Source organism: Propithecus coquereli, unplaced genomic scaffold, assembly GCF_000956105.1.
Source record: "Propithecus coquereli isolate 6110/MARCELLA unplaced genomic scaffold, Pcoq_1.0 Scaffold480, whole genome shotgun sequence".
Taxonomy (NCBI): Eukaryota; Metazoa; Chordata; class Mammalia; order Primates; family Indriidae; genus Propithecus; species Propithecus coquereli.
The window spans coordinates 1,532,621-1,546,070 of record NW_012150619.1 but is presented as its reverse complement, the minus strand read 5'-3'; the positions used below and the strand labels follow the sequence as shown (position 1 = coordinate 1,546,070).

The 13,450-nt window shown below is 61.9% G+C and overlaps 1 protein-coding gene across 3 annotated transcripts in view; it reads left to right on the top strand.

The window, feature by feature from the left end:
• GRAMD4 (GRAM domain containing 4) overlaps window positions 1-13,450 on the top strand; it is a 59,222-nt gene that overhangs the window by 29,788 nt on the left and 15,984 nt on the right. For all 3 annotated transcript variants that reach the window (XR_001137956.1, XM_012655586.1, XM_012655587.1), the window contains 9 exons: window positions 4,086-4,147; window positions 6,092-6,224; window positions 6,702-6,727; window positions 7,238-7,329; window positions 8,812-8,903; window positions 9,780-9,828; window positions 10,906-10,977; window positions 11,242-11,285; window positions 11,356-11,465. Coding sequence is in view for 2 of the 3 variants with exons in the window: in XM_012655586.1 (XP_012511040.1) it covers window positions 4,086-4,147; window positions 6,092-6,224; window positions 6,702-6,727; window positions 7,238-7,329; window positions 8,812-8,903; window positions 9,780-9,828; window positions 10,906-10,977; window positions 11,242-11,285; window positions 11,356-11,465 (680 nt within the window). In the remaining variant the exon portion in view is untranslated. The remainder of the gene's footprint in view (window positions 1-4,085; window positions 4,148-6,091; window positions 6,225-6,701; window positions 6,728-7,237; window positions 7,330-8,811; window positions 8,904-9,779; window positions 9,829-10,905; window positions 10,978-11,241; window positions 11,286-11,355; window positions 11,466-13,450) is intronic.

Here is a 13,450-nt window from a genome sequence, read left to right as displayed (position 1 = left end):
GAACTGCCCCCGAGCGCGCAGGGCCTCCTCCCTGGCCCCCCCACGCCCTGCCGCATGGTCATTCCAGAGCAACACTGCAGGTTACAGAACAGGTGCCATCCCTGTCCCGAAAAAGCCCGTGAGGCCCCGTGTCCCTCTGCACAGTGTCCAAATCGGATGAGGCCTAGGCGCTCGGGCTGGCCACCTCCACGCCCTCAGCCCCACACCGGCACTGACCACACCTTTGTCCACGGCCCTCCCTGGCTTGAGCGAATGGCTCCCACCAGTTTGGGCTGCACACTGCCACCTGTGGGACAGCCCTACCAGACACTGGTTCTTCATGGGGGCCATTATTATCACGATTCTGAGTCTCCTTACTTCAGCTGGGCCCTGCGCTCTGGGGGACAGAGCCGTGCCAGGTTAGTTACGGAAAGGAGAGCCCTCCTTTGTGTCCCACGCTGGACTCTGGCTTCCTTGTGGGTCTTACCTGTCAGTCCTCAGGTCTGAGCAGCCCGAGGCACTCAGCTTTCACTGGGGGAAGGTCCCTTCGATTCCTGCTCTCGGGGCATCTCCCTGGGGGCCTCCCACGTGGCCTGTTTGGAGTCCCCAGGGTGGGGCTTGCCTTGGGGGCCTTGAGCTTGTTTGGAGAGGAAACGACCCGTAGCCCTTCCGCCCCAGCTGTGAGGTCAGCCCCTTCCCAGAATGGAAGCTGGTACCCGGGCGTCACGGGTACTTACCTGATGTTGAGCCTTTCGCGAAAACTTATAGCAATTCAAAGACCGAATTATATTTATTTACACATAGAGGCGAAACGGAGATCTGACCTGCAACACTGGGAGATCCCAGGGACAGGTGTGGTCCCAGGTGCTTGACGGGAGCTGGGGGTGCATCCCCACCCCCACAGGACACTCCTCCCCTGGTGGTGGCAGGTGGCCTAAGACCGATCCCTGTCCCTCTCCCTCCCCAGGGCGCCCGTGTGTTCTGGTTTCCCGCCATGTTGCCCTCCTGCCCTGCTTCCGGGGATGGTCCTGGTCCTTCCCCTGAGCCCTGTGGTGGGAGTGCCCAGCTGGGCAGTTCCTAGGAGGGGGGGACGGACTCTCCCTTGGGAGCCAGCAGGGGCTGACCGAGGAAGTGGAAACTGAGGGTCCTGGGAGCATTAAGGGGCCCTCTCCTGCTTTACATGGGGGCGGGACTTAGGAACTTTCTGGAAGCCCAAAGGAGAAGGGGTGCAGGAAGAACAGGTCTCAGGCAGAGCGACCTCCTCTTTCCTTGCCTCCTGGGGCCAGTCTGGGGTGGCTGTGGTCTGTCCAGGCTGGAAAGGCATGTGAGGGACCCCACCACACACACATAGCACACGTGTGCACACACACACACACCCCCACACACACTCATGTCACAAACTGAAGCTGCAGGTGAGCTGCAGGATTAACACATAATGATGGTTATACAAACCTCTATTTTGGTTTCTAAGAAAACTCTCAGAAAATCACCTTGGGGTCAGCCTACCTGCGAGTGGGCAAAGGCTTTCTCCATCCTGGCTCCAAAAGCCACCTGACAGCTCTGCCCTCCGTGGTCTGGTCCCACCCGTGCCCCGCCCTGAGCGTTCTTAGAGTTCGCTCCTCCCACAGATGCTCTCCCCTTGCCCACCTCCGGAGCCCCAGAGATAGGAAGGTGGGGGGGCCAGACAGCGTGTGGCCCCATTCTCTGCTACGTCTGCACACGGGCCTCGCTGGAAGGAAGTGGACCCTGGTGACTGTCCAGTGACATCTAGTGCCCCATCCGGCCTGGGAGGGCCCGCAGCAGAGTGGGCCAATGCCTGCCCTGGCGTCCACGCCTTGACCCGGCTCAGGTCTCCACCCCGTGGCCCAGGCAGTTGGGGTCGGGAAGCATTAAGCCTTGCAAGAGGCTCAGACACGGACCACCCCACACTCGTTTGCTTCATCATCGAACAGCAGCATAGTCCTTTGGAACCACTTGGAAGAGTCAGTTGTCGTTAGCAGTGTTAACACAACAGTCCTTTTCCCCTTGGACAAGGTTGCCGCGTTTGTGTGGCTTTGAGGACCTCCTGGGGGCTTCCCACTTCTCAGAGGCCGCGGCGGCACCCCTTGCTCAGGCTAGAATGTCCTGGTACCTTGCCTGCTCTCTGTTTCCCTGCCACGTTTTGAAAATGTATCGTGATAACACTGTTATCAGTGTGTTCTTACGAGCAGTCCTGGCAGGTGGTCACCGTGTTCCATGTTTGGCATTACGTGAAGGAAGTGGCATTACGTGAAGGAAGTGACGTTCCTGCCGCCTAGGGCACCTGCTCCCGGGTCTGCAGTCCTCCTCCACTGAAGGCAGCTTGCTGCACAGTAATATCTAAACGCTTGTTTGTGTCTAGCGGCCATTGACTGTGCATTATTAGATACAAAACACGCAGTGCCAACCACAGACCTGGGAAGGCCCCTGCCCACTCTGGGCCTCCCCACCCCACTGCCCATCCATGGCTGGGGCGAAGTCATGAGCATTTGGCCTCGAGGCCTCATGGTACACACCTGAGCCAGACTTTGGCAGGAGCCTTTTTTGTTTTTTTAAAGACCGGGTCTCTGTCTGTCACCCAGGCTGAGTGCAGTGGCTCATAGCTCACTGCAGCCTCAAACTCCTGGGCTCAAGTCATCCTCCTGCCGCAGTCTCCTGAGTAGCTGGGATTATAGGTATGCGCCACCACGCCCAGCTAATTTTTCTATTTTTTTATAGAGATAGGCTCTTGCTATGTTGCCCAGGCTGGTCTCGAATTTCTGGCTTCAAGCGCTCTTCCCGCCTCAGTCTCCCAGAATGCTGGGGTTACAGGTGTGAACCATGGCGCCCAACCAGGAGCCAGTTTTTGTGCTTCATGGCTGAGTTGCCTCTTCTGGAGTCCGCAGGCTGGTTCAGGGAGAGTCCTGGTCCAGCTGCCCAGGAACAGGGCAACCCACTGGGCTCCCGGCGTCTCCCATGTGCCCCAGGCACCTCCTGTTCCCTGTGAATTCCTGTTTTTCCGCCAGTTCTGGGCATGGACGGTCATTTGGGCAGCGCCACACCCCGGCCGCAGGGAGGGTGGGCTTGGAGTCCTGGCCCCTCCCCCACCGCCACCTCCATGACTCCCGTCCATTGCTCAGGGGCCGCAGCCCTCGCCCAGCGCCAGCTCTGCTGGTTTCCTGTCCAGTTGTCCTCCACGTTCTGCGTGCTCCGGCACGATGCGGCAGTTACAGGTGACAGGGACAGGTCACGAGTCTGAGGACCGGGTTGGTTCGTGGCACTGTTGGTGTGAAATCACGGAACGTGAACAGAGCAGAAACTGCCTCTCCCCATCACTGCAGGTGAGGGGTGCCTGTGCCGAGGGTCGCTGGCCCTGGAGGAGGGCCCGTGCACCCCTGCCAGCCCTGCCCAGGTCTGCCTGGGGCCCCGTGGGACCGGGAGCGCAGAGGCGCCTCTGTAGAGCCGGACAAGGTGGGCTGGGCGGTGCGGCTTGGGAGGGAGCAGCTGGCTGGAGAACCAGGACAGAGGCTGCACCCAGGGCCCGGTCCAGGCTGCACGCTGAGGTCGAGCTCCCTCAGGGCACACAGCGGACGGGTCTATAGGATCTGACGGGTGGACAGAAACTCCAGGAAGGGCAGAGCCCGAAGGGTCTGAGTTCCAGTGACAGCTGTGATCAGGGTACAGCAGGGGTTGGGGACAGGGAGTCCAGGCAGGTGGCTGACCTGGGCCGAGCTGGGTGCAGGCAGCTGACAGGGCGTCACCCAGCCTGTGGCCTCGTGTGGTGCCTGATAGATTCGTGTGTGATAGTATCTTTCCTTTAGCAGCCTGATGGGCAATAGAATTTTAAGAGTTAAAATTAACAGGGAAGAAAAGAGCTGCATGAGACTTTATTTGGTTCCTAAAAGACAACACACGTGCCTGTTAGGGGAACATGGCTCTGTGCTTGCCCAGCTACCATCACGACCGCCATTCGAGCAGTTTGGGGTCCCAGGGAGTGCCGCTCACCCCGCCCTCCCTGTGCAGTGCGTGCTGTGTGAGCCCCAGAGCTGTGCACGGCCGACCATGTTTTGAACTAACAGACATCTTGCCTCTTCTCCCTGCTCTTTTAGAACCGAGGAGCAGACGGCTCAGCCGCCGCTGAAGGGGCAGACCCAGGCCACCAACGGAGCAGGTAGGCCCGGTGGGCGGGCAGCGGTGCTGGTTCTGTTCCTGGGTACCCCCTGGCACCTGGGAATCTCCTCCCGTCAGAACTGGGTTACCGTCTCTCTCTGGGAGCTGATGAGTCATCGCAGCAAACTCGAGTTGTCAACCAAAACCTGATTGTACTTTCTCATGGAAATATAACATGCTGTTTTGGCTTTGCCCACGGAACAGCCGTGTGGGGGTCACACTGGTCCCTCTGCCATTGACCTGGTGGCCTGCTGTCTGGGCTGACCATCCCGATGGGATGGAACCAGCAGTGGGGGCCGCCACTGGGATGTGCCAGCCCCGGGGTCAGGGGACAGAGCCCTTTTCTCTCTTCTCCTTGTCTTCCCACGCCTTGACCCCTTTTTTCTTTCACTCTACACTGTGCTTTCTAGAAATTCTCATTCAGAGGATCGATGAGGTAGGGGACATTCAGCTCTCGCGGGCTTGGCCTGTGCACCCCGAGGCCCCCAGTGACCAGTGAGGGTCAGAAGTGCAGATGGGGAAGACCCCAGCTCTCGCAGTGCCTGTGGCCTTGTCCCCCTGCTGTGGTCAGGCGGTGCGCAGGCTCTGTGTCGGGGGAGTGTGGAGGGGGAGGCGCTGGCTTCCAGGGTGGCCCCAGGCACCCTCCAGGGAGGGAGGAGGTGGGGGTGGGGACAGACCTGGTGCACCTTGCGCAGGAGAAGTGGAGGCCCGGCGGGGGTCAGCAGGCAGTCCCAGTGATGGGGTCAGTCACGAAAAGGTGTCAGGGATAAAGCCACGTGAGGGTTCTGCATTACCTCCAGGGAGTTAGTCCCCAGGGGCCTGGCTGAGAGATCCCCCGGTCCTGGTTAGTGAGCAGGGGCCGGGTGGGCTGCAGGACGGGGGGAAGCCTGCGCTCTCCGGGCAGCTGGCACCGTTCCCTGCACGTAGGGGTCAGCACGCTGCAGCCCCCGTCTGGTTTACATTTTAAACAGCTGAAAAAATCAAAAGACTATTTGGTGACATGTGAGCATTATGTAAATCTGATATTTCAGCATCCATAAATAAAGTTCCATAGAAACAACGCCAGGCCCGTTCGTGTACGGCTGTCTCCGCCACGGGGACAGGTTTGCTGACGCCGCCTGGACACTCACCCTAAAAAACCCTGCCAGGGCCCAGCTGGGGTGCGAGAACTTGCCCGCCCCATCCTCCCCAAGAGCTCCGAGCTCTGCCCTGCCCGGGTCTCGGGGTGCACACACCTCAGCGCCCCATGGCCTGTGGTCCTCAGGCTTATGTCCTAGGCCCGCAGCGCAGGGTTGTTGGTGGCACCTGCCCTCCATTCCCACACGCCCCAATCACAGAGGGACAGCGCCCCCTGTGGGCAGCCCCACAGCCAGCTTTCCGAAGGGACAGATGGGTCCATGCCACGGTACCCATGTCGGGCAGGAGCCCTCCTGGGTTCCCGTGGTGTGCGCTAAGCCCTGGTGACCAGTGTCAGTCACCAGCACTAAGCCACGATAGCCCACCCAGGCCAGCCACTGCCCTCGCCGGGCTCTGTCCGTCCCAGGACAGCCCCCCATTGGCTGATCCTCAGACTCTGCAGGGCCAGGGGGTGACGAGCCCACCCAGACAAGCCGGAGGTGGAAAGGGAGGTTGAGACAGACCCCTGAGGTGGGCTGAGAGCTGGCCCGGACGGACAGCACTGGCCTAGACAGCCGGGCGTGCCCAGAACACGATGGTCAGGGTGAGACACACGACCCCACGCAGCGGTGGGTTTTGCAGCCGGGCGGCTTTGGTCTGCGTTTGCTGTTCGCACCTCGTGTCTTTAGAGAACTGAGCCCTCAGAGCCCCCTCTGGCGTGAGCCCCTTCGTTTCCCCGCTCCCTGGGGAGGCCCCTGCCCCTGCAGGCGTTTCCTGTGCCCCTCAGGCCCCTCACTGGGCCTCCTCTGCCCCTCCCACACCCCCGCAGACCGCCGGAGCCAGGGGCTGTCCTCCCGCGCCCAGAAGTGGTTCTACGAGAAGTTCGGGGTGTACGTGGAGGACTTCCGCTTCCAGCCCGAGGAGAGCACGGTGGAGGCGGAGGAGCCCCTCAGTGCCCGCAGGTAGGGGCCCCACACCCAGCCCGGGGGTGGCCGTGTTGGGCCGTCCCTGTGCCAAGGCTTTGGCAGCCCAGAGCCCCATCACGCCCACCGGTCTCACTCTTGGTTTGTGACAAATGTCCTGTGGGGACACTGGGCTCAGGGGCAAGTGCCCACCACCCCGGGGCCCTCCCTACATCGGGTGGTTCGTGTGCGCTATCTGCAAACGTCGGCCCCACTCGCCAGGCCCAGGGGGTTCCGGGGGAGCCCGGACAGCAAGGCCCTGGGGACTCGTGTGGGCGGGAGATGAGGGGAGCGCCTCTGTTGGCGAATCACCGCGTCTCTGAGGGAGTTGGCAGCAAGGGCCACCTGGTGCACGGTGCTGTTCGAGTCACCGCACGTGCCCCGGGCACTTGGGGCATCTTCCCGGGAGCCAGCAGGGCGTGGGCGCGGGGACGCAGAGCCAGAGTCGCACTGACGCCGGCTCCTCTCCCCTCCCAGGTTGACTGAGAACATGAGACGCCTGAGTGAGTACCCCGCGCCGCCGCCGCCAGGGTGGGGCTGCCGTGAAATGACCTGAGCTTGTCCCAGGTGGATGTTGTCAAGGAAGGCTCCTGCCCCGGCCCTGGGGAGGAGACTCCTGTTGGGAGTCTGGCCGAGGCCTGCCCACTTTTGGAGGCCCACATGGGGGACCCCCTGGGGTGGGAACAGAGCCCCCTCCCCTCCCCCGCAGCCTGGAGCCCCAGCGTTTGGGATGAAATCTGATGCTTTTCTCAGACTCTCCCAGCCCCAGGGAGTGCGAGTGGGGCTCCTCCCTTGTGTTTGCCTGTCCCCTTTCTCCTGTCACTGCTGTGGGGAGGGGCAGGTGGCATTTCCCCACAGGGACAGCAGGCTGCCTCGGGGGAGTGCTGGCCTGGGGTCACCAGGAGCCTGTATTGGCCCAGGTTTTGCGTAGCCGGGGTGGCCAGCCTGACCCTGTGCGTGGGCGCGAGGAGGCGGGCGCTGGGGCTGACCGCTGCCATCTGCTCTGTCCCCAGAGCGTGGTGCCAAGCCTGTCACTAACTTCGTGAGGAACCTTTCTGCCTTATCTGACTGGTACTCCGTCTACACGTCGGCCATCGCCTTCACCGTGAGTGGCTCCTTGTAGGGTGGGCGGATCATGTCCCCCCAACCCTGGGCAGCACTTCTGTGGGCCCCAGGGATGTGCCCAGCCTCAGGTTCCTCATCTGTAAAGTGGGTGCGCTGATGCTGACCCTAGCCACGGGGTGGCTTTGAGGATCAGAGACGTTGGGTTGGGCCCAGGGCGGGCAGCAGGGCTCCCTGGACAGGGCGTGGTGGCCACTGTCTGGACACAGGCACGGCCCTCACTGCAGCGTCCTCAGGACAGGGCCTCCTGATGTGGTTGTCACCCGGTGCAGGGGCCGGGGAGGCTCCAGACAAGGGCATGATGGGATGGGGTACCCAGCCCAGCCTCTGTGAGCCGCGACTGCTGGGAGGGATAGGACCGCAGGGCTGGCGTTGCCAGGGGCTTCGGGGAAGACAGCCCAGCTGCCCTGCCCGAAGTCGTCCTGCAGCGGCTGCCCCTCAGCCATGCACAGGAAGACCCCGCCTGTTTCTCAGGGCTGGAGCCCGTGACCCTAGGGGTGGAGGACTGCGCCTCCCGTGAGGATGCAGGCTGCCCACCTACCTGCTGCGGCCTCGAGGCCAGAGCGGGGCGGCCACAGCCCCAGGAACCCTCCAAAGCTCCCAAAGGCAGCACAGTCCTGTTGAGCAGAGCCCACCTCTGTCCCGAGGTCTCCAGCTAGCTGGCTTCAGCCTGGAGGGGTCATGAGGACCACCCTAGCCCCGACCCTGGGTCAGGCCATCTGGGCACATGTCTGAAGCCCTTGGCTGGTGCCTACCCTGGGGACTCCCGCCCACCTGGGAGATGAAGGTTGCCGGGGGCAGGTTCATCTTGGCCCTGGGGATCCTCTTCTCCCACCACCTCTGACAGACGCCTGGCACAGCAGGGCCTTTGCTGCCTCGGGTCCGGGATACCTGCGTATCATGTTTCTTACGGCTAAGAGACTGCCCCAGATTCAGACCCACCTCCCTGGTCTCCACCTGGCCACAGGTGGATTCTATTCCCAGCCCACTCAGGGCCTTTGCTCTGTGTCTGTAGCTTTGTGTGGGGCACAGGGGGCCCCAGGTGACGGTAGCCCTGGTGGTAGCATCTGGGCTGGTCCTCAGCCCATGGTTGGCCGCCCCACTCAGGTGTGCGGAGACCTAGTGACGCCTGAGTCCAGTGCGTGGAGCCACGCCTGGGGGCTGTGACAAGCAGGGCAGCTGTCTCTCCTGCTGCTGTCTGTTCACAGCTCAGGACACGCCCTCCCCACCCATGCAGGACAGCTTCTCTGTCCCGTGTGGGTTTCTTGCTCCCGTGGGCAGCTCTCAGCTGGGAAGCAGCCCTTCCTCCAGCTTCCCTTTGCACGTGCCCTCCTCCCTGGGTGTTTGGGGAGCCTTGGGGCCACATCTCCCTGCCAGGCGCTGCTGGCTTGGGGGGAGGTGGGAGGGATGCAGCTCATCCTGACCCAACCGTCACGTCACCTGCCCTCCCCCTTCCGAACCGCAGGTGTACATGAACGCCGTGTGGCACGGCTGGGCCATCCCATTGTTCCTGTTTTTAGCAATTCTGCGGTTGTCCCTCAATTACCTCATCGCCAGGTAGGTGAGCTGGCTTGGTGTGTGGCCGCTTTGTCCCACCATGTGCATGGCTGTGCTGTGTCCCTGTGTCACACACAACCGTGGCACTGGATGGGTGCGTCGTGCGCTGGCATTTGGAGGGTGATCTTCTGGCAGGCTCCAGAGACCCCTGGGCGGGAACTTCTCCCCAAACCTCAGCGTGTGTGTCGCTGAAGCCACAAGGGCTCAGTGCCGTGTAAGGCCCCTGCTGGTGGCCGTCACACGACGAACAGGCCGGGACTCGGGGGCTGTGGGGTGGACAGTCTACAGTTCGCCCCTGCCTGGGGGGCGCGTTGCACCAGCCTGGGCCCATGTCACTCCTTGCACCCCCACGCAGCACCCCTCACTGTGGAGGCCGAGGGGCCTTGCAAGGCCCCCAGCCTGGGGCTGGGGAGAGCAGCCCGGACGGATTCTGACTTGCGCTCGGCCCTTCCCAGTTTGCGCTGATTTTCTAGGTGACTTTCTGTGCCTGCTCACGCGGGCTCGTCTGGAAATGTTTTTTGCGGAGAACATTTACACTCTGGTGGGAGTCTCGGCACCTGCCGTGCTGCTCCCGCTGGTTTCTATTGAAGGCTTCTCCCCTCCATGCCTCTGGCTGCTTTTAAATGTGTCCCCTCCCCTCAGGACGGCCCCCAGCGGGGCGGTGAGGGTGATGGGAGTTATCCGCTGCTGGGGAGCGGTCCTGGTGGTCCGGGGTGGACTGGCGGGGTTTTGGGAGCCTCTTACCCCGTCTGGCCGGCAGGGAAGGGCCCCTTCAAGCCTGCGGGGAGGGCAGGGCCGGTGACTCGATGCCACCCTTGACCACGCTGCTTGCAGGTGGCACTGTTTAAAGGTGTGTCGTTGCTTCCTGTTTGCCAGGGGCTGGAGGATTCAGTGGAGCATCGTGCCAGAGGTGTCTGAAGCTGTGGTAGGTCCTGGGAGGGCCGAGGGTCTCCTCTGTCTGTCCCCGCCAGGTCAGGCTCAGAACCCGTGTGTGCTGCGCGGGAAGGCCCCCGGTGGGGCGGCCCCCAGCGGAGGCTGTGTGGTCACCCTCTGGGAGCTCCCTCGAGAGGAGAGGTGGGGGAGGAGAAGGCAGCCAGCCCAGCCCCAAGCCCCGGGAGGCCGTGCACCGTGCCCTGCCCTAGCTGGGGCTCCCAGCCAGGATGTGATGTGGTGGCAGTGGGGGATGGTGAGGGACCCCTATAGCCCCCACAGCCTCCCTGGGTAGGGTGGTAAACAGTGGGCTGGATGAGTAGATGTGGTCCCACTGGGACCCTAGAGTCCGCCTCTGACCCACTGCCTGGTTTTGTAAATAGAGTTTTATTGGCACACAGCCATGTTCATTCATTTACATACTGCTATGGCTGTGTCTGTGCTACAGTTGAGTAGCTGTGACAGACCACGTGGCCTAAGAAGCTCCCTGACCTTTTACAGAAATTTGTTGCAGAGGGAGACCCCCACCCATGGGGCAGGACCACCAGGTGTGGGTAGAGGGAGACCACGGTGCCTCCACGTTCTTGTCAGACATCAAGCACCTGTTCTGTCATGGGGCACGCAGAGGTGGGGGTGGCAGCCGGGAGGAGGCAGGCCTGTGCCCGCCTGGCCCTGGAACTTGGGGCCCTAGAACTTGGGAGGTTCTTAATGAATGGGACACGTGTGGACTGGGACAAGCAGGACAAGGCTGGCGTCCCTGCCTGTGGGTGAGGGAGTGGGGGCTGGGTGGTCTCAGATGCACCTGTGCAGGTGAGCTCTGTGAGTGGGAGCCTCGGCCCAGCCACTGCGGGGGCGGCTCTGCCCGCCCCACCTCGGGCGCCAGGGTGCGATCTCACCATCAGCCCAGAAGGGCGCCTGGTTCCCCAAGGGATGTCCCCTCCTCACTGACTACGTAGGGATGGCAGAGTGACCCACAGGTGCCTGGGGCTGGGAAGCCTTCATGCTGTTTTGTCAGTAATTTTTCTGAACTGTTAAATTTCAGTGGAAAATTCTCTTTCCCCTTTGACTGAAGGAACCTCCCAAGGAGGACCTGACTGTGTCTGAGAAGTTCCAGCTGGTGCTGGACGTTGCCCAGAAAGCCCAGGTACTGCCGCGGGGCCCCCAGTTCAGCCTCTGTGGACGGTGGGTGGGGCTCTGGGTGGAGGAGCCCCCCGGCTGGAGGCCGGACTGGATCTGGGTCCCCTCCGCTCCAGGCCAGGCCCCCCACAGGCCTGGGAGCGGCTGGACAGGACTGTGGGGCTGTGGGGGGCTGTGGGGCTGTGTGTCTGTGGCCTGTCTGAACTCGGGGTGTCCCGGGCCCTTGGTGTCACTGCGAGGTCTGTTGTGATCAAGGTTTTTCTTCGAGCAGAACCTGTTTGGCAAGATGGCCGACATCCTGGAGAAGATCAAGAAGTAAGTCCTGAGCCCTCACCCTGCGGCACGGTGCGCCCCGCCCCGCCTGAGCCTGCCGTCTCCCTTCCAGCTTGTTCATGTGGGTGCAGCCGGAGATCACGCAGAAGCTGTACGTGGCGCTCTGGGCCGCCTTCCTGGCCTCCTGCTTCTTCCCCTACCGCCTGCTGGGGCTCACCGTGGGTAAGGTGCCGTCTGGCCCCAGGGGCCTGCAGCAGCGGGGAGGGGAGGGGACGGAGGCTGCTGCGTCCCAACAGGGTCTGCGGGGCGTCTGCTGTTAAACACCCTAAACACCCAGGGGGTCCTTCCTCTGCTTTTTGTCAGAATGTTTCGATTTGGGAGAAAGGGAGCCATGTGGGATCTAGGGACACGATGATCATTTCTTAAACCGGGCACACCCTCTGCTTCTAAGGCCCCCCTAGTTTCTTGCCCCGTGGAACGAGCAGGTGAAGCCCAGACCCAGTCTGCCAGGCCCTAGCGCCATCAGGGAGTCGCCTTGGGGTGGGACGCCTCTCTGGGTGCCCATCGGCCGGGGTGACGGTCAGGGGAGCCTGAGTCTGGTTTGAGGTGCAGGGAGACTGGTCGTGGCTGACAAGTTTGGTGACGTGGCGTGAGGCCGCGGGTCACGTCCACCTGAAATGCTCCTTTCTAGAGTCGGTGTCGGGAGGGAGAGGGGAGCTGCTGTGAGGCCGTGGTTCCGTGGGAGGCAGGTGTGGTCTGTGGCACCCCCTTACCACGGGAGATGGCCTGTCCCCTTCCCTCCTCCCCACGGAGGCGGCTTGTCCGCTTCCCTCCTCCCACGGGACGCAGCCTGTCTGCTTCCTGCCCTTCTCTCTTCCTGTCCTTCCCTCAGCGATAGCGATCCGGCGTCCAGTGGGGACCAGGCACTGACCTCAGGAGCAAGGCCAGTGCTTGTGGGGCCGGTGGGAATCGTGAGGCCAAAAAGGAGGTTTGTGCGAGTTGTGAGGGAGGGGTGGGGGGAGAGCTCCGCGCAGGATCCTGGAGGTCCCATCTCGTCCCCGCACGCTCTCAGATGCCGGGAAGCCCGGCTTGGCACGTGCTTAGGGGTGGGACAGAGCCTGCTGGCATGAAAGAGAGACGTTCCCCTGCCCTTTCCCAAATCCCCTGGCCATGAGCAGAGGAAAGTCCCTCAGGCACTTAGCAGGGCTGGGTTCTAGCAGCAGCAGCTCGCGGCAGCTCCCTGTCATTCATCAGGTGCCAGCACCAGTGTGGCCAGAGCCAGATTTGATCAGGGCTTTGGTTTTGAAACCCAGATCTTTTTTTTTTTTTTTTTATTTCAGCATGTTATGGGGGTACAGATGTTTAGGTTATGTATGTTGCCCTTGCCCCCCCGCCAAGTCTGAGTTTCAAATATGTCCATCCTTCGGGTGGTTCGCATTGCACTCTTTGTGTATGCAAATACCCGTCCCCTCCTTCCTCCTCCCCCCGAAACCCAGATCTTTACCTCACAAATGCCCTTGGGCCCTGCTGGCCAGCACCAGGACTCTTGGAGCATGAGCGTGGAGGGGACCCTTAAGACCTCCAGTCAGGCCTCTGAATGGGGGCACGGCAGGAGGCCTAGCAGCACCTGAGGCCCGGCTGCCCTCTGCGTTGAGCCCAGGGGGTGGGCACCTGGATCTGTCCTGCTGTCCTCTTTTGTGGCAGCCGGTGCGGCTTGGTCCTTGCGACCACACCAAGATCGCCGCCACCACTGGGTGGAGCTGACTGACGCCGCCAGGTGTGGGTCAAGGTCATCATCCTGGTTCTTCACCGCCCGCCCGCCCTCCCACGGTGCTGGGGGGAGACCTGCATGTGGGGGTGAGGATGGCCCCAGCTGGGATTCGAAGGCCCTTGGGCTGAGCTGTCCCTCTGGCCGGGCTGGAGGAGGTCAGGGAGCTCCATCTAATTGACCAAGCCGGTGTCCCACCTGCGCCCCTCCCCGCCTGATCATATTTCCAGAGTTAGAAAGTTGGGACTTGGGGTCAGAAAGTCTGACTTGGTTTATAAGTTTATGTGAAAAAGTGTCATAAAGGCAAAAAACAAAGCAAAGCAAAGGCATAGCTTTATCCAGTTTCTTTTATACAAAAGTGCAGATATTTTACATGAAACTGAGCCTGCAGGAAGGCGCTTTGCATCTGGGCTGGTCTGTCCCGCTGGGCACTCTGGGC